This window comes from Eumetopias jubatus, unplaced genomic scaffold, assembly GCF_037043125.1.
Source record: "Eumetopias jubatus isolate StellerSeaLion01/CBP00866 unplaced genomic scaffold, mEumJub1_p1.0 scaffold_8, whole genome shotgun sequence".
In the NCBI taxonomy this organism is placed as follows: Eukaryota; Metazoa; Chordata; class Mammalia; order Carnivora; family Otariidae; genus Eumetopias; species Eumetopias jubatus.
Window position 1 is genome coordinate 105471727 of NW_028274814.1, and position 25374 is coordinate 105497100.

The 25374-nt window shown below is 34.6% G+C and overlaps 1 protein-coding gene across 7 annotated transcripts in view; it reads right to left on the bottom strand.

Annotated features, from left to right (window-relative positions):
• The window catches only part of PPFIA2 (PPFI scaffold protein A2), a 462519-nt gene that overhangs the window by 361143 nt on the left and 76002 nt on the right, over positions 1-25374 (bottom strand). For 6 of the 7 annotated variants that reach the window (XM_088025652.1, XM_088025651.1, XM_028105431.2 and 3 more), the window contains one exon: positions 16360-16413. The exons of the other annotated variant lie outside the window; for it this stretch is intronic. In XM_088025652.1, the coding sequence (XP_087881778.1) occupies positions 16360-16413 (54 nt within the window). The remainder of the gene's footprint in view (positions 1-16359; positions 16414-25374) is intronic. 7 annotated transcript variants of the gene reach the window in all.

Consider the following 25374-nt stretch of genomic DNA (forward strand, 5'->3'; position numbering starts at 1 on the left):
AAAAATCCTTTCACTATATTTAATTCATTTGCACCTTCTCATTTATTTTACCAACCCATCAGTTATCAGTTATCAGTTAATAATTTTTTCAACAAATCAACTTTAGCTTTGTTTATCCTCTTTTAAATATTTCTACTCTATTTTATTAGTTTCTACTACTTGCTTCATTATTTTTTCTTATTTTTAAGTTTCATTTGCTTCTCTTCCCTTAGCTTCAAAATGAATACTTAGATCATTAATTTTTAGCCTTTATTTTTTCTAATATATATAAATGTTGTAAATTTCTAAGTGAGGCTTTAATTGCCTCCTATATGTTTCAATATGTAGTATTCAATACCACTGAATTTAAAAATTTTTAATTTTCAAATTCTCTGACCAGTGAATTACTTAGAAGTATTTGTCCTACTTTTCAAAACCTTGAGTATTTTCTATTTATCAATTTTAAAATTTCATTTTTTTTACTAATTTCTAGCTGAATTCTGCTATTTTAAGAAAATATTCAGCCTGATGCAATTCTTTAGAATGTGTTGAATCTTCCTCTATGACACATATTTGCTTAATTTGTAGAAATCAAGTACAGAACTCTCTATATATCACTAGGTCATGCTTGTTTTTCCTATTGCTCAACTTATCATTATTTTTACAAATTTTATCTTCTTGTTCACTTAAGGTACTAAGTATTAAAATGTTCCACCATGACCGAAGTTTTTTTTAAAACTTCTTGTTTCTGTTAATTTTTGTTTCCTATATTTTAAGTGTATGTTATTAGGTGCATAAAAATTAAAAATTTTTTTATCTTTCTGGTACATCAATTTTTATGTTGAAGTATTTCTCTTTTTACACTTAATAATTTTTTCTTAAAGATTATTTTCTGATATTATATAACTGCATAGGAATTTTTTTAGTTAGTATTATACAGTATATCTTTTCTATCATTTTATTTTCAACCTTTCTTTATTCTTAAATTTAAAATTTCTTTTATAAACAACCGTATTTTTTTAAAAAGTCATTCAGGCAATCTTTATCTCAAATTTACCATTTTCTTTCACTAAAATTTAATGCAATTACTTAAATACCTTTATTTAAAAGTTAGAATAATGATGTTGGTTGTAACGTAAAATAATAGTTAAGTTCTTGCTCTTTTAGAGAATGGTGAAGTAAATGAAATGAAATCCAGTGCTTCTAAATAGGCATAGCAGGAAGATTGTTTTTTTAAAGTTTGAAGAGAGAGCTGTCTACAGAGGGATAAAATAGTCATTCATGTGGATTACCAGTTTTAATCTGTTAGTAAAAGGAAGGGAGAGTAGAGAGAATAACCAGGATTTTCCACAAAACTTCTCACCATACTCCAGTAAAAATATAAATGATTTCTATGAGTAAAATATAAGAATATCTGCAGAATTTGTCATGTAGCCAGAACATGATTTAGAAGTTTTCAAAAAACCTTGGTGAACTCTTTCGGTCAAATATTCAATTTCTGGTATTTTAATTTCCCACTTTTCCATAACACTTATAATTTTCTAAATATACTTCAACAGTTTCAAAGCTTTTTGAAAAATAATTTAATCTTGGAAAATAAAATCATAAAATCTTTAGGATATATTCTTAGTATACAGCGTTCTTAAACCAACACAGACTTTAACTGAAAGTAAGAATTCTACAGAATCTCAACTTTATTATGAATATATAATCAGATTCCTTTTTAAAGTGCCTACCATCGTTATAATTAACATTAAGTGAAAAAAAGAATATGTATGCAATTTCAAGCATTTACATTTTGCTGGTTCGTGTTTCCCTGACTGTATGCATTTGAAAAAGAATATCTAGTTATAGCGGAGTGGCTAGAGCAAGTTGTTTTCCCTCCAGGTAAGTGTTCCTTCACACAGAGACACAAGTTCCTTGGGTAGGGCTAGAAGGCAAGCAAGCCTTAATGTTGCCTCCTTATCCACTGGAGGCCAATGTGGGAAAAGGGGAGGATCCTAGGCAAAAACTTTTGAGGTTTCTTACCCAGCCAATCTTTAATGAATACCACAAGTGGAAAGGGGGTAAATTCTTTGAAAACTTTTCTAGCTCCTTTTCATGTTGCTAAAGGAGATAGAGCATCACCTTATTGGGATCCTTGGAAAAGCAAAGACAGCAGCCCCAGAGCTGAGCATGTCCTGTCACTTGAGGCTCTGCTGGAATTGCCCATCAGACTCTTCCTCTTAGAGGGCAGCTGGGGGGCAATCATGACTACTTTCTGGAATGGCCAGGCAAGCATCGTCCAGTAGACTAATCTCACTGAGGGTGAACGGGTGTTTAGCTGTTAAGCTACAGAAGCACATGGAGGTTATTTGGGGCTTCCTAGAAAAAAATGATGCATAGATACTTTTGAAAAGGATATCTAAAAACTAGTTTTAATTTCATATTCTAAATAACTTTGGCAATTAAATAAGCTGATGTACTGTAAACAAGTTGCAGCAGCCAGCTTTATTAGTTGCTAAAGCCATATATAGAATTGAACTACTTTTAGGTAAAAGGAAAAGAAAGACCCTTGATTTCCTTCCATCTAGAATAAAAGTTTTAAAATTTAATGCAAATTAGCTCTTTAAGACCTGGCTCAACATTTACCTTTCAAAACAATCTTCCAAAAAAATAAAAATTAAATGCCCCAAAACACACTTACATTATTGCCTATAACACAAAATTATGTATCTCTCTACCCCTTTTTATACTTATTAATCATGTTTTTAAAAAGAAACAATTGCTAACTAGAGTGCAAAAATCTATTGCACTGAGTTGATATTTTTTTCTAAGGTGCCTAGAATAGCACTAAGTACACAAGAGGCATTACAAATATGCTTTCTAAATAAACCTTTATTTTTACTTTATATTTTTCACATTTTAATGAACAATTATATGTATAAAGCTGTATTCATCCATCTTTTCAGATAAACATTCTAAATTATAAGCATCTTTGAACAAGAATAAAAATAGTTTCACTTTATTGTGTTAGATAAGAAAAATCTAATTAGAAACCAGCCTCTTGTTTAGTCAAAAACTCAAGAGACTAAAAAAATCTGTTCTGTTTTTTGTAGGAGGAAATATATATATAAATATATATGAATATATGTTATATATGTTTATATATATATGAATATATGTTATATATGTTTTATATATATTATACATGTTTACATATGTTACCTATAAATACATATACACATATATACAAATACATTTATGTATTATAAAAATAATAGAGAAAAGAATAAGAAAAGAAGGCAGGTACAAAAGAACAAAATATAAATGTGGTTGAAATTATATTACTCTTGGACAAAGTTATGATATGTACTTTGGGGAGCAAAGATAAGTAAATTAATTCATACTGAACTTTATATGATCAGAAAATGTATCAATATACATTTCAATGTTTTATGTTATTATTAATGAAAATAATGTATCTTTGCAATAATACAAGTTCCTAATTGATTTTACTTACCTTGTTTTTTTTCATTCACATATTAGTTTCCCCTCAAAATTTTTTCAAGTACTTCTTTTTTTTTTAAAGATTTTTTTATTTATTTGACAGAGAGAGACACAGCAAGAGAGGGAACACAAGCAGGGGGAGTGGGAGATGGAGAAGCAGGCCTTCTGCGGAGCAGGGAGGCCGATGCGGGGCTCCATCCCAGGACCCTGGGACCATGACCTGAGCCGAAGGCAGACGCTTAACGACTGAGCCACCCAGGCGCCCCTCAAGTACTTTTTTTCTTATAATTACAAATTAACAGTAAATAACAAGACTATTTCCAACAAGGAGTTGTTTCATTACTCTGAGCTTCTCAAATAATGATTATACTGGAAAAATCATTTCTAAAATGTTTTGTTATCACATTAGTCATTAGTGAAACAATATGCCAAAAGATCTCATAAATGTTTCCCACATTCAGTATTATTTTAAACCCAATTTTCAGATGTTAGCCTATAATTCATCTCTTTTCTCACTTTCACACTTAACATAAACTTTTGAATGTAGGAAACCACATTCAAATGTCCCCTCTAATTAAGTAGTTTGATTGTGTTGAAATATAAATGATTAAATAGTTCTAATCAGTAATACATTAATGAGTAAGAAATAACATAACATGGGAATTATGGTACCATATATGCTAACTATCCCATTACTCTCATGATAAAATTCCTGCATATGAATGATCTTTCAGTATTTTGGCTACATATTCATGCCATCAATATTTTAACTAACCATTCTGACAAGTTAAAAAATATTAATTAATTGATTAGAGTGAAGTTGATTCCTTTCTTTCCTATTCCCTATCCACCCTGGTATATACCCACCTTCTATGGAGAATGTCCTTTGTGGTTCATCAAATTACTGGGTTAAATTGATTTAAAATTAATTTACATAGACTATTGCTTTTCCTTCTCCAGTTAAAATATAGCATACAATCTAAGTCAGTTCTTTGCAATGATCCCACAATATTTAATGAAGACTTTCATTTATATAACAATTATAGTGATGAACACTAACAGAGGATTTGCACATACAATGTATTATCTGAAATATTCTGTGTGTAGTGACTCATTATATATAACCACTCTGTGAAAAAGATTTTATTTTTACCCTCATCATACAGTTCAGGGAACTGAGGCACAATGAAGTAAGTAACTTGGTCAAGATTACATACATACTTAGGAAGAAGCAGAGCCAAAAATCAACTTGAGGCCACTTTCCAGAGCCGACAGTCTAGATCACTATATCTTCTGTTATTTTCCATGGATTACAAAACAATTCAAATTTGGATTTACACAAAATGTAATTTGTATATTACATTATATATATATTTAAATTTTGTTTATTTTTTGTAAATTAAAGTCTGAGTGACATCTCTATGTATACTTGGTATGAATTATTACGGAAACTTTCCTACCAGTTAACCTTTCTCATCTTCGTAGGACACACAAAATGTTAACCCTTCTAAGTCACCAAGTCTCTCTAGCACATTTATCGTAGTGTTCTGTGTTCATTCTTCTCTATCCTACTTTGCAGTCTTATCTTCCCCTCAAACTTTGTGCCTTCTGAAACCCCTATTTTACAGTAAACAGTCTTTCCTGTGTATTTTATCACTTTGTTGAAGGAGACCACCATCACTTTATCTTAACTGAAATGAATTTATGTAACTTCATGGGTAGCACCAACATGATTGTGTTCATAATTTCTTAGCTCACTTCAGATGGTAAAGTTGGCACCTTTCTTGAAAGCCATTAGAATTTCCAATCCATTACTCCTCCAGTCTCAAGCAAAACAATCTCTACTTTGAGACCCACATCATTTCACTATTTCTCCCCCGCTTTACCATTCCTTGTCATTAATAACTATAAATGACATTCTCTTTCCACAATATAAATGACTTTATTTAATGAGCTGAATTCAATTTAAATGAGTAACTGCATACAAGTAACAGATCTAAATAAATACCAACTTCATTTTTCACCCAGCCTTGCCATTAAATATGCTTTGTCATATATTACCTTCCCATGTCTGACTGCTTGAGCTTTAGCATATTCATAACTTTCTGGACACTTAGAGTTATAAGAATAAGTTTTATTTTAGATTTTAAGACTATTTCAGGTTAAGAAATTCTAATAAAGCCCTGTATCAAAACTTTAGTTTCTTATTCAACTCAAAGTTTCCCTGATCATTCCAACTTAGGACTGAGGAACTTGTATTGGGAAGAGGGAAATGATTCGTTTTTTTTCACCTGTCTTCTGTCTTCTTCATAGGACTTCCTTCTAGATTAGGGCAGGGATATGAAAAGGGATTACAGAAAAAAAATAGGCCAAGTGTTTGTTATATGACTGATGACTTAGATAGGAAGCAAATATCTAATTCATTGATTATGCATGTCCCCATATTCCAAGAGATACACATTAATTTCTCTCTTACATCTATTTCATGGAAGCACCTGCTGATTTAACTGCTGAACAAATATCCAAACATGGAGATACCATTGGCTCCTTCTTTGAGTCATTGCTTTGGGTTCACCTTCATTTGATTTAGAAGAGGCACACCCTTCTCTCTTTCAAAGGGTAAAAACCTGTAGTAATCCCTACAGTTGAAATTCTGCTGATGCCTTTCTGGTCATCTCTTAGGCTCAAGGTGATGATTCACAGTGCAGGACTGATAGTACTGTAATTATTACTTAGTAAGTCTTTGGTGAGTATGTTTAGCACTTCTCCATAGAATTTGGGGATATTTATCACCAATTGTACTATGGTTCGGGGCTTTCAGTAATATCTTGAATCAACAATGGAAGTTTCATTTTTATCTTTTATACTCTGCCTTTTTTTTTTTTTTTGCCTCCCTTATTTACTGAAGTTTCCAATGCCTGGTTCACAGTTTCACCCTCTGAAGACCCTTTAGCATTATCATTCTTGTTTCATTAATCTGTTCATTAAATACTTACTGACGGCCCACTATGTTGAAAGCATTGCAAATGCAGCTGTAAGCCAGACAGAAAAATCCTCCTCTCAATGGGCTTATGTATAGTGATATTAAGCAAGGTAAGAAAATGAGATATACAGTATCCAAAATATATCCTTCTGGTTTTATATTGCTGTTATTTTTCCCAGTGGCCAATATTTGAATTTATCCATGAGTCCTATTTCTTTCCCTACCATAAGGTTCTATTAATACTGCTTTTATAAGGTTTTTACTCTCTGCTCTTTTATTTTATTTTATTATTATTTTTTAAAGATTTTATTTATTTATTTGACAGAGAGAGACACAGTGAGAGAGGGAACACAAGCAAGGGTAGCGGGAGAGGGAGAAGCAGGCTTCCCGCCGAGCAGGGAGCCCGATGCGGGGCTCGATCCCAGATCCCAGGACCCTGGGATCATGACCTGAGCTGAAGGCAGACGCTTAACGACTGAGCCACCCAGGCACCCCTACTCTCTGCTATTTTAATTCTTACTACCATTACCATAGTCTCAGGTACACCGGTATAATCTCACTACAGAATTACTGTAACATTCTTAATCTCTTTCTCCATTCAGTATTCTAGTTATCATTTTAAGCACACAAATGTAATCATATAAATCATGTGCTTAAAATGTATTGTTCTCATTCATTCATTCAGCAAATATGTATTGGGGAACTCATATAACAGGTTTTTATTTCTAGATATTTGGTTATAATAGTGATCAAAAGAGGCAAAGACCCTTACCATACAGAGTTTATATTCTAGTAGAAGAACACAAACAATAAACACATAGAGGCAAGAAAAGAATATTGGGTGCTCATGGATGACTTCTCTGTTAAAACAGCATTTTAACAGAAACCTAAAGAAAATGAGGGAGTAAGCCATGGGGATATATCAGGAGAGAACATGCCAAGCAGAAGGAATAATAATAGCACGTGCTTGCCTGGGTAAAGGGTAGCACATTTTTAGTACAACTGAAATGGAATGAGATATGGAAAAATAAAAAGGTAGAGGAGTTCCTAGAGGTACTGTAATGAGAGAAGTCTTGAAGGGTCTTAGAAACTACTCCATTGGCTTTGGGAATTTTATTCTGATGGGAAGCTGACAATGATGTAAGCCTAGATGTGACATGATTTGACTTTAAGAAACTTATCCTGCTTGTTTCACTGAGCATGTGCATGTGAGAAAGGATGGTAGCTTTGACCAGGCTGGTAGTTTTGTCGGGTTAGCAAGAATTGGTTGGATTCTAGATAAATTATGAAGGTAGAACCTATAAAATGACTCTGGGTCTTGATTTTTTTTGAAACAGTAGCCATGAAATGATATGACGAAAACTGCAAGAAACTTGTAAAATGACAGTGAAGATGAGAAGCTCAGGTTGTTAACTTGTTATGCTTTAAATTCCTTTTTTGAATGTATAAGTGGATATGCTGGATGCACAAGTCTAAAATTCAGGGAAGTGATCCAGCCTACAGATGCAGTTATTAGAGTCTAGACGGCATTTAAACTGTAAAACAGGTTGGGATTATCAAGGGAATGAATGTAGCAGGAAAGATTGCCGGACCCACAGAAATGATCCATCCAAAATTTGTCTCTCAGTTTCTTGGTGTCATCAGTTCAGTGCGCTTCATTCCCTCTGTACTTTACCCATTCCCACAACCTCAATCGGGATCTTATTAGCACCTAGAAATGTTTTGGTCCTGAAATGCTTAAATCAAGCATCTTACTCTCGCACCATAACCTTCTATCCTTCTTCTCATATCCACTGCACCTGTTTTTCAAGTTTATTGAGAACTTTGAATCCTTTATCAATCCTTTCCTATCTTCACTACAATTCTGATTCAGCTTAGACTCTGGGATTTTTGCTAATATTCTCAATTATCTTGCCCAATTGGCCTTCCATAGCAATGGTCTCGCAGAACAACCTGAAATTAAAATGGTTGTGGGCATTCCCCCCTCCCATACCTGAGCTACAGAACACTGCTGGAGGTAAAAGCAAACACACCTTTGAGTCACAGAACCACTACAAATTCACTGCCCACAACTACAAGTGGACCTCTAACACTTTCCAGTATTCCATCTGTGGTTTACATAGTTCACGCATAATCCATAATAGATAAATCATCTCTATATTCCTGAGATACCTCATCCCATCATCTCTCCTGCTACTATCAGCTAATTAGTTCCTTTATACTTTGTGAGGAAAATAAAACCATTAAATGGACACTTTCAATTTCTTTAGACCTCCATTTCTAAAAAGAATCCTTTCTTTCTCACTTATTTCATATTTGAAGACACACTGCCCTTTCTCTAGAACATGCCCTGGAGTCCATCCTTTTCTCCTCATCTTCTGCTCTATCAATTAATTTCTCTTTCCTCAGTAAATTCTTCTCCCTTTTTATGTGCTTTCCATCTGTTTCAACACACTCAACCTCATATCCTATATTGGCTATTATTCCCTCCCACTTCTTTATTTATTATGAGCTCTCTTATCTTCTCACTTGGAATATAATTTTTGGAGATGACATCATCAACTCCAATGGCTTCAATTACTAACGATCCTACATGTCCAAATCGATGGCTATAAATGAGATCTCACCTCATTGATTCCAAAATCACTCATATATTCCCGGTTTGGTCAGCTCAACTTAATGTGTCCAGAACTGAACTCATCATCCCCACTCCAAAAGTGCTCTACGTCATGAGATTTTTGTCTCTATGTATGGAACTTTCATCCACTCAGTTTCCAAACCAGAAAGTTCAAAAGTCAGCCTTGACTTCTCAGTAAGTCTCATTCTCTTCCCTCTAAACAATCCCTTATTCCTGAGTATTCACTATGTTCTTATTATCTCATCAATCAGTCCATTCTTCTCCATTCTCACTGTCACTCTATAGGTTCATATTAATCATTCATTGTGTTACTCAAAATGTTGATGTTCTCCTGAGATACTGCCCTCGACTAGTTTTATAATTCAGTGGGGTAGACATATACCTACACACACAGGTTGCAATTACCATTTTTCTTATCTTTCTTTTGGATGACCACAAGAGCCTTTCACTTGTCTCCTTGCTTTAGACTATCATCTAAATCACTCTCCAAGTAGAGTCAAAAGAAAAAGAAAAGCCTTCTAAAGGAGAGAGCTGATTAAATGATCTCCTGTTTGAAGACTTTAATGGTTCCTCATTCTTAGTATAGAGAACAAATTCCTTCCATGAAACTTCTCGTGTTCTTGCCCTGGCCTAACCTAGCCTTCTCTCTTTACCACAACCTCCCACACTCCAGCTTATTCTAGCGACAGTAAGTTATTTTCTCATTTTTTGACCTATGCACACACTGTTTCCTCTGCTTAAAATGCCATGCCCCGCTTTCCTCACTTGGCAAACTTCAACTTATCCTACAATTATCAAGTTAGACAGTATTTTCTTCTATTCACCTTCTTTGATTCTCTAGCCCCTTTCATTCCCAACAATTGGATTATATGGATTCTCTTTCTTATTTTCATCTCATGCTGTGTTTATTTTACATTGTAATTATTTTTACCAACCTGACTACTCCACTATATTGCAAGATTCTGAAATAAGAAACTGTGTATTTTGTATCCCTGTATTTCCAAAACCTAAACAAATGTCTAGCACCTAGTGTACACTCAAATATACACTGAATTTTAAATAAACAGACAGAAGAATCAAAGTATGTAATACACAATATAAAGTCTAGGTTGAAAGAAATTATATTAGATCACAATGCAGATTTGCATTTTTTTATTCCCTTATCTTTTATAGCAAATAAGTAGAACATTGGCATTTTTTGAATAATCAAATTAAAATTGGTTTTGAAGACTTCTAAATTTTAAGACCATTTACAATTTGAAAAATATATAATCTGGTCTAAACAGCACCCTCAGGAAAATAAACTTGTTTCAAATTCTGCAGGGTGTTTACCCAAATTGCTAAGAATCATCAAGAAGACATAAAAATGAGAACAGAAAGTACAAAAATATGGAATGTACACTCTGGTTCCTCAATGGGGAAAAAATTAATAGAGCGAGAGAATGTTCAGGACAGTGTACATAACAAACCCAAGGATGTGGATTAGAGGAGTATTCACTTATTCACCACACTTTAGAAATAAAGAGAACCATTAGCATTCGGATAAAGAAAACAGAACAATTAAAAGTACTAAGTTCTGTAAGAAGCACATTTACAGATCTTATTACTTCAAGGTAACAAACAGAAAGAGAAACAGGGAAGAAGCTGCATAGTGCCAGTGACATTACTGCTGTAAGTTCTGGATGAGGCAAATGAGGTAGACTTCATTCAAACACTGACAACAGCACTCTGAAATAGCATGACACTTCCACATTGAACCAATGTGTATGTTACACTGAAATAGGTTCAGAAATGTGTTTCATGTGGTCTAGAGTTTGTCCCACATTACTCTGTTAAATTTTGTCCATGCTGACTCTTAAAAAGAATCAGAAATGATTAAGAAAAAAACCAATTAATACTCAGACATTTCTTAAACCAAATTACAAAGAAAAACCTTCCTCACTGTGTATTTTAGTCTGCATGGGTCTACTGTCATTAAACTTAAGTTCTGTGGCTAAGCTGAGCTACTAAATTCCAGCGATAGATTTAGAACTGGCCCACAGTCTGGGACAAATCCTGGCTCCATGGACTCAAGACTTGACAGACCTACAAACCCACAGCTCTCCAGATACCAAGTGCAGCTAGCACATCTCACTGGGAGTGTTTATGCTTTGTGCCCCAGTCTTTAGTATCCAGAATCCTCTTGGCTATCTGAAGCTATTGTTGTTTAGACCTTATCCTGGCCTTCCTAAATGTTGGCTCAAAACTGATCCTGGGACACCCCTGATACCATGAGGTTACCAGTTTTTTACATTTTAATATTATTATTTTAAAAATTTAAAACACCATGAATGGATGTTGTACTTTGACAGATGCTTTATCTGCATCTATTGAAACGATCATATGGTTCTCATCCTTTCTTTTATTAATGTGTATCACGATTGACTTGCAAATATTGAACCACCCTTGCAACCCAGGAATAAATCTCACTTGATTGTGGTGAATGATTTTTTTAATGCATTCTTGGATTCGGTTTGCTAGTATTTTATTGAGAATTTTTGCATCCATGTTCATCAAGGATATTGGCCTGTAGTTCTCTTTTTTAGTGGAGTTTTTATCTGGTTTTGGTATCAGGGTAATGTTGCCTCATAGAATGAGTTTGGAAGTTTTCCTTCTATTTCTATTTTTTGGAATAGTTTGAGAATAGGTATTAATTCTTCTTTATATGCTTAGTAGAATTTTCCTGGGAAGCCATCTGGACCTGGACTTTTGTTTATTGGTAGATTTTTTATTACTTAGTGAATTTCATTGCTGCTTACTGGTCTGTTCAAGTTTTCTATTTCTTCCTTTTCAGTTTTGGTAGTTTATATGTTTCTAGGAATTTATCCCTTTCTTCTGGGTTGTCCAATTTGTTGACATTTAGTTTTTCATAATATTTTCTTATGACTGTTTGTATTTCTATGGTATTGGTTGTTATTTCTCCTCTCTCATTTGTGCTTTTATTTGGTTCCTTTTTCTTTTTAGTAAGCCGGGCTAGAGGTTTATCAATTTTATTAATATTTTCAAAGAACCAGTTCCTAGTTTCATTGATCTGTTCTATTTTTTTAGTTTCTATGTCATTTATTTCTGCTCTAATCTTTATTATTTCCTTCCTTCTTCTAGCTTTAGGCTTCATTTGTTGTTTCTTTTCTAGCTTTTTTAGGTGTAATGTTAAATTGTTTGAGATATTTCTTGCTTCTTAAAGTAGACCTGTATTGCCATATACTTCCTGATGTTTACAGCAGCAGTATCTACAATAACCAAATTATGGAAACAGTCCAAGTGTCCATCTACTGATGAAGGGATAAAGATGTGGGACACACACACACAGGAATATTACTAAGCCATAAAGAATAATGAAATCTTGCCATTTGTAATGACATGGATGGAGCTAGAAAGTATTATGCTAAGCAAAATAACTCAGTCAGAGAAAGACAAATACCGTATGATTTCACTCAAATGTAGAATTTAAGAAACAAAACAAATAAGCAAAGGGAAAAAGAAAGAGGCAAACCAAGAAACAGACTCTTAACTATAGAAAACAAACTGATGGTTACCAGAGGGAAGGTGGGTGGGGGGATGGATTAAATAGGTGATGGGGGTTAAGAAGTGTACTTGCTGTAAGCATCAGTATTGTATGGAAGTGTGGAATCATTATATTATACACTTGAGACTAATATAACACTGTATGTTAATTGGAATTTAAATAAAAACAAGAAAAAAAAACCACTATGGCAAATGGTATATAAAAAAGCACTAATTTAACTTAATGATATTTTTACCCTTTAGATTTTAATTCTTTTCTTTCACTTTATTTTTATATGTAAATATATGCTGATTTTACACTGGACGTTAACTTGTGATCCAATTTTTCTGAATGAAAAACATGCTAAATGTAGACTATGTCTGATATAATTTTTCAAAGGCAGTTGTAAGGCAATATTAAACTGATAATATTTCTAAATGACAGAAAGGTTTTTTCTAAGATGACTATGATTTAGAAAAATCTATAAATTCTATCTACTGAACCAATTAATTTTCAGTTTCTGAATTAAAAAAAAATCCTTCTTGGGTGCCTGGGTGGTCAGATGGTTAAGCGTCTGCCTTTGGCTCAGGTCATGATCCCAGGGTCCTGGAATCGAGTCCCACATTGGGCTCTCGGCTCAGCGGGGAGTCTGCTTCTCCCTCTGCTCTCTCTCTCTCTCTCTGTCTCTGTCTCTCATGAATAAATAAATAAAATCTTTAAAAAAAAAAAGAAAAAATCCTTCTTGTAATCCTTTTCAGATGAAGAAAGCCATCATAAAACTTGAAATTGCCCCTGAAAATCATGAACGAATGATTCTACCATTCACGATTAGTACTGAAAATGAGACTACTTGAGTTTTCAAAAAAACTAGCTAATATTTATTGTTAAAAATATTAACGTAAATTATATTCTTGGAGTTCCTCAAATTTATTCTTACCAGGTATACAAATTTATCTATAATGACATTTGCAAATGTATACAACTTCTTGTACATTTAAAATAATATAAACTTCACTTTTTTCTCATGCTTCAGAAATAACACACATGTAACCACAGGAAAAGAAAATGCATTTGTTAAATATACCATTTACATCCCTGAGATTTCTGTTATACTGGTAAAGAAATTATTTCACAGCTATGCATCATTGTGGTGGCATTGTGAGATATGCCATTCCTTTAGCACCTTATATATTCTGTATAATGAGGGGGAAATATATAGGACCTTGAATTTCTTACTAATAAAAATTTCATCATAGAACAGTTTTAGTAATATACTGTAAACACGTATACAGAAGACCTAATTGTAGAAATGGACAATAGTATTTAGATGATCTATCATAAAGATATTTTTTAAAGAAAGGAAAAATTATAAACAACTTCAAATGGATTTAGGTTATAATTAATGTAATCTACTTTCAGTTTTCTAACTTAGGGCCAACAACAATAGCTTCATTCAAAGTCTTATTCTTAAGTATCTGAAGTAACACTAGATCCTATTATCATTTCACTGCTACTTAGACTGCTTTCTATAAGCTTTATATGGGACTAAGAAATGATTTTATTATAGTTTCTCAAGTAATATGTTCTAGATAGCTCTTTAACAATGGGGAGTACTAAATTTATGTGTACTGTTAACCCCTAATTAGATTGCCTAAGCTCATGTACTCTGTAATTTGCATGTTTCCCACTCCACGAAACGGTAAAAAATAAGCACAGTCTGGATTTTAGAAAATGTAAGCAGCAGTATAAAATATCCAACATCATGGTAGGTCATGGCCAAGAGAGAATCTCTATTTCACAGTATTATAAACTACACACACACACACACACACACACACACACACACACACACTTCACTTTTAGCTACTGGGAATGAAGTTGATGAAGCTTGCCTTCTGTACACCATCTTTCCTTTCTGTGATCTTTTTTCCTTTCAAGAAGCTTCTTTCAACAACTAGATTTTTATACCCACTCAATCTTCCATATTTGGAAAATGTTTTCTTGAAAGGATATGATTAACTTATTTTAACATAGAAATCATGAATAAGATTTTTATCACCCTTGCAGAAGAGAGGTATTTAATTTTTTTATTTTACTTATTTATTTTTATTAAGATAGAATTATTATTTGTTTCAGGGGTACAGGTCTGTGATTCATCAGTCTTACACTATTCACAGTGCTCACCATAGCACATACCCTCCCCAGTGTCCATCACCCAGCCACCCCATCCCTCCCAACACCCACCACTCCAGCAACCCTCAGTTTCCTGAGATTAAGAGTCTCTTATGGCTCCCTCTCTGGTTTCATCTTGTTTCTTTTTTCCCTCCCTTCCCCTATGATCCTCTGTTTTGTTTCTCAAATTCCTCATATCAGTGAGTTAATTTTTTATTTGAACCAGGGACAAATCCTTTTAAAATCAATTGATCTTAACCGTAGAATTCTTTTAGGAATCAGTGGACAGGTGAGGTGGGATTTTGAAGGAAACGGATTTAATCTTCTAATAAAAGTTGAGTGCTATGTAAAAACACCATGCCAGGCAGGAGAGTAAGATTATATCACATAAACAGTCACCTACACTACTTAAATATAAGACTGGCTGTAAATCCTGTCACAATATCCTGGCTGGTTGACTTACATTTCATCTTGCCTTGAGCTGTAATGTAATAGGTTCAGGGACTAAATATAAGCAGCTATCTGAAGACAATACATTTTTTCCCACATAAATTCAGACAATGAAAATAAAAGGAAGGGAAAGGGCTAAAATACGTTGTTTAGCCTACTTTAGAAGCAATTTGATTAGACAACATCATGAGATATAGAAGGGAGACAGGAGAGAAAGAGGTGCCATTGAAAGTTATGTTTAACATCTCACTGATGTTTTAATGTGATTATGAACTTCACCTAGATACCTCGGTGAAGTATAACTAAAATTGATAACACTGGGTTCTGTATGTTCAGCATTAAACCTCACAGTGCTAAGTGAAAAGCAAACAGTGATAAAAATTTATGCATTGACTCTCTGTTGAAATAGATGGAATCATATTACTTTATATATACACCATGAACTCATGTTTGTACTTCAAACATGAAATCACATGTTATCTTAATCAATATTTTCTGACAGCAGGTATCACAGAAAGAACTAAGATGTTCCAATACTAGACTATCAATCTCTTCTTATTGCTTAAAAACAATAATCCTTTAAAATTTTAGAACACTTCTCTAATTTTCCAGAAGCTCCCTGGATAAAGTAGAAAAGAAATAGCAATATCAAGGATCAATAATGTTGATAAAATGGGCCAATAAAATAATTTTTCTCAGTAACTAGAAAATATATTGCAACACATATCATACATTCATATCTAGAATGGTAAACCCTCGAGTTCCAAAAGTTTTCGTGTAGCCCATAGGACATAAAGTATTTACATATTCTAATGAAGATTTTATTCTTTTTAGAGTCAATACACAGAGATGAATTTTATGAGATATTAAAACTTTTTAAAACACCAAACAATATCTCAAATCAAGTTCATACTTTTGTATTAATTACTATATATTAGTGTGTGTGTATATGTGTGTGTGTGTGTGTGTGTGTGTACTATTGAAATAGCTATATATTTGAAAAAGATAGCTATATGAAAATTGTATACAAGTAATTGTCTGATGATCTGGTGTGTACATAATTCAATTTGTTAACAGTTAAATTTAATGAAGAATCTAACTTACCGGCGGATCAGCCCCCTTAGAACCAGTCAGCCCTCCTGTTAGGGATTCGATATCCTGAAAAGGGGAGAGGTGTTGATTGTAAAATGCCACTCAACAGCATGGAGAATATCCCAGTCCCATAGTGTCATATTTTCTTTAGCTACAAAGTTAGGGCACATAGCTACATTTGTTTTCTTTGTTTTATTTTCAGACAATCTTGCACACTGTAACACTATACAAATAGCCTGTATCTAAAAATCTAGATATTTTCTCTAATTCTGTGGAAACCGTAAAAAGAATAAAATGTAAACAGACTAATCTTGAAATATGCAAAAAAAAAAAAATCACTCTAGGTAGGAAGGCAGTTTTGTTCCCTAGGGAGTCAAAGTGAGGACATAACAGAAAAAAGAAATTTTAATAAAACTGCAATTTAACATATTATTTGCAAGAATATAAATCCCATGGAAAATGCTTGCCCTATAAAAATTTTAATTATCTGTAGTCCACTCTATTACTGGACTTAAAAGATAAAAATATAAATAGATATGGATAGATTAGCTATTCTTTTACAAGGTTATTTCTAATCTTCAGTCAGTAACTACAGAAGATCATGCCTGCATAATGATAATTGTCAAAAGTATCATACACGGAGAAATGGGTGATGCTGTGACAAACTAGAGAGCATATGCCCAATTTACAGGTACACATACAGCGTAGCCAAAACTGTCTGCTCAATGGCTGCTGGAGGAGTTTGGGGCTACACTGAAGAGTTACACTTCTTGACAAAAAGTTTTTTTCTTGTGACCCCAGTCACTTATCTGTTTGCATCTTTTTGAAAGGATAGGGATGAGGAACCCAGGAAATACAGTTGCAGTAAGAAATCAAAGATGGAAGATCACTGAGTCAAGACTGAAGGAAGAGAAAATTAAATGCCTATGATCAGAGAAACAACCAATACCTTTATATCATTAAGAAGATTTATGCTACAAATTCATTTGGGACTTAATCACATCATTATTTCCCTGGTATCTCAAAAATAGGGAATCTTAACAAAATACATGCGGCTGAAATGAGCATGTGGAGGCAACATAAACAGCAGGACAGGGGAGAAGGAAGGAATGATGTGATGAAAGTTTCCATCAGAAGAAGCTGACTTTGAGCAAGAACTCAATGGGTGATGACTTTCCATATGCATATTTTATCAAGGACCATAAATGACACGGCAACCACAAGGAATACTTGCCAAGAAAATTGTTGTCTTCACTGGAACAAACATATTGTACATAATGTTTTTCCCTACTCAGCATCCCTTTGAAGAACTTCCTCTCCCTCACTCTAGCTCCAAAATAGGCTTATAAAAATTGCTTCAAATGAGACAGAAGTCTTATGGAAAATTAAGGTAATATGGATTTGGGAAGATATAATGGTAGGGTCCAAGTCCATGATTCTATCATTTGAGTAACATTTGAAACCAGATGTTCTCCCTACCTGCAAATTTAAGATAAGTTTCTGGCTCTCAAAACAGCAAGATCCTTTAACATTCCTATTAAATCATCTAAGTAACCTTATGTCCTTACATAATAAAACTAAAGTGGGAAACATATTTATAAGCTGACAAGCATTTTCTAATCCAAAGATAAAAGTATAATTTTTAAGCCTGTTTTAGAATTTCATGGAATGAACTGACAACATTAGGTAGTAAAGTGGCTAAAATACTAGATCAACAGAAAATAAAGCATAATCACTGCACTGTTTGAAAATATACCTGTTATGACCATGACAAAAAACAAAGTTCTATTCATAGGAAAAGTGATTTCCAAGTACATTTAAAATGAAAGAAAATGATTTTAAGTACATTTTAAATTAATACATGCCTTTCTAAATATAAAGACATATAAAGTACATTAAAGAGAAACACTTCTGATGTCATTATTAGAGAGATAACATAGAAACCGATTCAGATTAAAAGCACTTTAGCCATTTATTTAATGCATTTTTTAAAGTTATATCATAAAGATTTCTTACTTTCATAGATATGAAGATTTATTGCTATCTTAGGTAAACTGAATCATTTCTCAGATTCCTAAAATTTTAAGCCTTTCATGACAGTTATCTTCTTGAGAAAAACAAAGCAAAAGTAGAATTTAGAAGATGAATGCAAAAGGCATTGAGATTCATGATTTTTAACATGTTGAATTAAAGCAAACTAGGAACTCATGGCTCTAAACAGAGTACAGATATATCTTCTTATTCTGATTATTCATTTAAATGAAAAATGATTGGGCCCCTGGGTGGCTCAGTTGGTTAAGCGACTGCCTTCGGCTTAGGTCATGATCCTGGAGTCCCGGGATCGAGTCCTGCATCGGGCTCCCTGCTCAGCAGGGAGTCTGCTTCTCCCTCTGACCCTCTTCCCTCTCGTGCTCTCTCTCTCTCATTTTCTCTCTCTCTCTTAAACAAATAAATAAAATCTTTAAAAAAATAAAATAAATGAAAAATGATTTTTTGAGCTTATACGCTATTTTGAGTATAAGTTGAAAAAAAGTGTCCTACTTGGACGAATGCCCAAATTAAACACAGCTATCTATCACTTGATGCAAAAATAAACATTTCGGGTGTGAATAATGAGCATAAGTGTGCATGAATGCACTTATGTTGTGAAATTAATAGGTGAAATAAATAAATCTTTTGAGGAACACTGCACATAACTAAAAGTGAGTCAATTTTTTGATGGCTATTGAATATTTTGTCTGCCAAATATAACTGAAATCCTTAACAAATCCATCTATCTTGTTATTTAGATATCTTTTTATACAGATAACAACAAAAATACATCAAAAAGTAAAAACACTCATCTCCTAGAAAGTTTGTTGGCTGACTATTATAATAATGTTTGACTAAACATTCAAAACAAACTGATTTTTTTAAACTAGTTACAGAATTTAACTATATTATGTACCATGTTCATTTAGATTTAATAGCTTCATTTAGATCTAATAGTTCATTTAGATCTAACAAAATATCTACTCTTTCAACACTTACTATGTACCATGTAAATGCCTTATAAACATTGACATTACAGCCTTACAGAGTACCTATTTCTTTTCTCACTTAAGAAGTTAAAAAGTTTACATAATTTACCCAATGTCATATAGCTATTAGAAGTGGTATTACAAAACATATTTGTATGACTGCAAACGTGTTTTTTAATACCAGTTGTACGGGAATAGCTTTACCATGGCATTCTGGTTACCTTGAACATACCCACATGGACAATATAGGCAGAGCTAAACAGTAGGTTGGCCTATGTCTTGGTGGAATATTCTGTCAGCCTCCTGAGAACAGAACAAGGTAGGCAGTCATATAAAGAGCTTCCATACAGCTGCTTCTCATTCACCTCTCTGGCACCCGTGAGGCATGGAACTTTCCACCTTACTCTTCCCCACCTTAGATCCATCGGCAGGCAGTAAAACTGCTGAGGTGCACTATGGGATTGGCTCCTCCCCAGTTGCCTCTCCCTCCTTGTTGTCTGTCATCTGGTCCATCCAATTTAGTGTCGTCCTGTGGGACTAGGGACCAGGTCGGGTGAGGCAACTGATGACATGTCTAGGGTATACAATTTAGGGACGCATTCATTCTGAGGGTCACACAAGTGCTGCCCCTGCACGTGCAGGATCCTGACAATGAGTCCCTCCTTAAATTTTGTCCCTTAGGCACCTTATTTTAGAGTCCTATAAGAACAGAATTGGCATTTGTACAATCCTAGAAGTGAGTGACTCCTCAAATTTTGTGCCCTAAGCACCCTACTTGTCTCACCTAGTCCTAACCTTCCTAGGAATATAGAGAGCTGACACCATGGTGACTCTGTTTATGCTGTGTATGTAATACAGTCTTTATATCCATTTGACTCATTGTTTCCCAGTTGAATTTATAAAAGTATGCCAAGCCAACCTAGTACCTGCCCACATGCTGCTACTCAGATATTATCGCTACTTACCGCCAGTATTACACAGCCTCCATTATATGTGTTGCCATCATCTACACAGAACAAAATAAAATAGGATCCTTTTTTTCCTAAGACTTTATTCATTTATTTGAGAGAGAGAGAGTGAGAGACAGCACAAGCAGGGGGAGAGGGAGAAAGAGAAGAAGCAGACTCCCTACTGAGCAGGGAGCCCCATGTGGGGCTCCATCTCAGGACCCCAGGATCATGACCTGAGCCAAAGGCAGACACTTAACTGACTGAGCCACCCAGGCGCCCCTAAACTAAGATCCTTAACCATGTAAACAACTTTCTTTCTTTTTTTTTTTTTTTAAGATTTTATTTATTTGACAGAGAGAGACACACTGAGAGAGGGAACAGAAGCAGGAGGAGTAGGAGAGGGAGAAGCAGGCTTCCCCACGGAGCAGGGAGCCTGATGCGGGGCTCGATCCCAGGACCCTGGGATCATGACCCGAGCCGAAGGCAGACGCTTAACAACTGAGCCACCCAGGTGCCCCAACAACCTTATTTCTTAAAAAAATTTTCAGGTAATGGAAGTTTCACTTATTCTTCAAGGTGTCAAATAGCTAAGTGAGGTTATTAGCCAGCCTTGACACAAGCTGTGTGAAGGCAGCCTCTTCTAATGCAGGAAAGCTCTGTCCTTGGTAAGCCAAGGCTGCTCACAAATCAGAAGTCTCAAGTCTTGGGAAGGTTGAGCCGCAGGTGCAGCGATTAGTGTCAGAGCTCTGAGTAGAGTGAGATTTGAGGGCAGCCTGGACCTCGGGTACCATATTAGGAGAGGTTTAAAATAAACTCCACATTGTGCAGCACTGATGCTGTTGGCTGCCCAGCTGTGCCCCCTCCCCATGATCCCCTGTTCCAAGAGTTGACATAATTTTTCCCTTGACAGACACTTTCAATAATGGAGCTTAGGGATTAATCATGTGGTTTTCAATGTAAGTCATTAAGTTTGATGTTTAAGTCTTGTTTCCCCTGCATGGAGGTGGGGGAAAAAAGAGGATATTGGGATTGAAATCTCCCTCAGGGCTGTTGCTGTATCCTTATTTTTATACCTAAAGAGTAGGATCAGCCAGTTATGGTCAAGAAAAAGATGTTAAAATAGCTTGGGTATCAAATACATTAAAAATGAAGAAAAATAAAATTCTAAATAGTCCACTGAGTCTAACATTGCAAATGCCATAAGACCCAGAACATCTTGAAACCTAATAGTTACATTTAATGTTAATATCAAGTTTCAAGTGTTATACTTCCAAAAAGTCACTTTATATTATAAAAATACTTAAAACATTATAATATTGTTATTAGCTACTGCTATTTTAAAATTTGGTTTATACATATTTAAAGCTTGGGAATATTTTCCCAATGCTTTTGGGGAAAGTGATTCAATTTTGATATAGAGTACATTTTAGTGCATTAAAATAATCTATCAAAAATGTATCAGTACAGTGAAATCAATAAGAAATAGATTTCAACCATTTTTACTGAATGATTATATTTAAAATTTGCTGCAAGGTATTTAAAAACATTTGATGAGGTATTTTATGTTTGTATTACATGTATTACCATGTCCTGCAATGCCTTGTAGTGATTTGGCTTTGACCATCTCTCTGATACCATCCTTTTTCCATTATCCGACTCTCTCATGCCATCCAGTCACATTGATCCCATTGCCATTCCAGAAACAGTCCAAATAGGACTCCTACCACATGGTTGTCTTTTACATGTTTTTCATACTGCTTAGGATGCTCAATCCCTAGCTATCTCCACTCCCTCAGATCTCAATTTAAGTATCAAAATCTCAGACTTTTCCTAACTGTCTAAATCAGTGAAAGTTCCACCCAGAAACAAATGACAAACTCAAAAACATCATAAAAGAGCATTTAATAAAAGGATACTTTATAAAGGTATGGATGGTTCAGTGGATCCAAGGGAATGGCGATGCACTGGGACTAGTAACAGCTGGAAGTCTTAACCAACCCTAAGTCCAGAGAAGTAAGAAAAAAGAACAATGTTGTCAAGAGTCCAACAAAGGATGAACACCTCTCATCACTCTCTAGAACAGCTTGCCACACAGTAGGAGCTCAATAAATACTTTTTGAATGGATGAATGACTCAATAAAGCACATAATACCATTTTTATACATAAAAAAGCTGAGGCTCAGGGTACATAAATGAAGAATTTCTCATTTTTTATATAAATATATCACTTTGAAAGATGGCTCAAGGCAACAGTGTTTGCACAACCCATCTTTATAGAATGCCTGAATAAAAAACTAATGATTTTCCCAAGACCAAACAGCTAGTGAATTCTGGAAAGAAGCTTTGAATCCCAAGTGTTATAACCCCAAGCACCATGTACCTTTTTTCCATTATACATCACTGATGAGACAGCCTCCTAAAGAAAAGGCACTCAATTCTGTATTATCTTAAGACAATAAATTTCTATATTCCCAGGGTTTCTAGTTCATAAGAAGGAAAATATACAAAAGGATTTAATAAACAATAAACAATACATTAAATTTATTTCTGGTGAAATACTGTCAATACTTCAAATTAAAGACCTCACTCCTTAATCATTATACAGTGAATGCTTGAAAACTTTATCTAACCTATGCACTTAGCAATAATAAATAGTTCAAATACATTGAATTACAAGTCAATAATGTTCTTATGTAATGTCTCATAGTGTGTAGGTTCACTGCCCTGGGAAAGAGTAATAGAAGAAGAAATTTCGTCAAAAAAAAATCATTCAGTTTTTCACACAATGCTTAATGGAAACGATCTTCCATCACAGAACAGCATCTCCTTGAGGCAAGCATCCAAATAATGAAACTGAGTTTGTTAATGAGGCATCTTTCTCCTCTACCAGACTTAAGCTGTTAGTGTTTCCTTGGCAACTTTACAGGGTAAATTTCCTGGGAGGCAGAGGAAGAAGCAGGGAACACACACAACCAATTTATATATCTTCTTTCCTATGGAAGCCAGAAAAAGCCCTATTTAGTCATTCTTTAAATTTAAAAAAAAAGGAAAATATCTACATTTTTTACTTTGAGCACAGTCCAGCCCGAATCTAAGTTTTCCATGAGCCACACAATGAATTCTTTCATAAAGCAATGACTGACTGAGGCACTGTGCTGAACATGAACAGCATGATGATGAATAAATCAAGGTCACTTTCAAAGAGTTCACAGTCTAGTGGGGAGTCAGAATGACAAAGACAATTTAGTCAGTATATGTATATTGTACACATAATAAGTGCAAGGTATCATACAGAATCAGGTGTATGGAATATAGAGGCTGTGACATGCTCTCTGATTTCAAGGATCTTTTCAGTCTAAGAGTATGTCAATCTAAGAGTAAAAGTAGATCTTTCAATCTAGCAAAATGACGAAGAATTCTGAGAAACAAGGTGCTAAAATTATACTATATAGGTGTTATAGAAGTAGATTATATAGGGTGACAGTAAGTTTGAGTATTTCATGTTTCCAGAATTGTTTATGGTTTTGAATGCATGCTGGGAAAGTTTGTCCTGAGACCTTGACTGTGTAACAATATAATTAACACTTATTGAGCATTGACTATACCAGACCCAGTATAAAGAGCTCTATTGCCTTATTAAAGAGCATCCTAGCTCTTTTAGCTGTTATTTCCATCATTTTTAAGATGGAAGAGAGTCTTCAGGAGTTTAAATGATGTGACAGAAATCATACAGCTAATAAGCGTTCAAATCTAGATAGGCTGACTCCAAAGGAAATGATTTCTAACAATTATGCTCTCTTAAATAAATGGAGGTGTGGGGAAAAATGGGGACAACTTGGTATGACACATAGTGACTTGGGAAAAAACATATTTATTCAACATTTGTAGAAAGAATGAATGGCATTGCAAGCAGAGTTTTCCTGAAGTGAAGTGGATCGTCTGGTGGGAAAAAGAATATCCTTGTTCAACCTACAGGTATGAGAGTGAATGCCACTGAATTTAGCAAAAAAGTACAATTCCAAAGACTTTTGCCATATATTTTTAATGTCAAAATACTGTCCTCAAACTCACACCTAAACAGGAAATCTAATATGTTTCAAAGACATAATTGTGCCAGTATCGCATGGAACAGGGTTTTCTGAAGAAAGTACCGAAGAGTTTCAAGGTTCTGCCTTTTCCATGGAGTGCCTTCTTTGAAACGCTTTCCTTTATGAATTTTTTTGCATGTTGCTTTTTTCTTGTCTATTCCCTTCCATATGTCTGAGGTGATAAAGGGAATCTTTTGCTGAATCCTGTCTCAGTCTCTGTCAGATCCTCTTTGCCAATGTTTACACACTGATGTATCCTTGTTATCTCAAACTCAGTATGTCCAAATCAGACATCATCTCCTCTCCTCCCCTCCCATTACTATGGCCAGCTGCCTCCCATCCAATTTCTTCCTCTAGTGCTTATCTTGTTGGTACTTCCAGTAAACAGGCAGTTGCCCAACCTGGGATTTCTGGAGGTAAATAAGGTCTTCCCTCACACTGGTATCTGTTTACCAAGCCAGTTAATTTTTCTTTCCAAACTATCTGCTCAACTCAATCTATTACCTACTTTTAATAACTACTGCATTCACTACCTTAGTTCAAAACCTCATTTATCTCCCCCACCCCACAACCATGCTGGCTTTCTCCAAAACAGTGTGTTTTTTGAGTTTTTTTCCACTCTCACACTCATATAATCTTTTCTCCTGAGCAGTAGTTCTCAAAGAGTGGTCTGGGGACCAGTAACATCAGTGTCACCTGGGAACTTAGAAATTCATTTTCTTTGGGCACCTGCTGTTAAGCGTTTGACTCTTGATTTAGGCTCAGGTCATTGGATCTCAGGGTCATGAGATTGGGCCACCTCGGGCTCCATGCTGGGCATGGAGCCTGCTTCAGATTCTCTCTCCCTCTCCCTCTGCCCCTCCCCCACCCCCGCATGGGCATGCTCCCTCTCTAAAAAAAAAGAGAGAGAAAAAGAAACGCATTTTCTTATGTTTTACTGCAGTCTTGCCGAATCAGAAACTCTGTGTT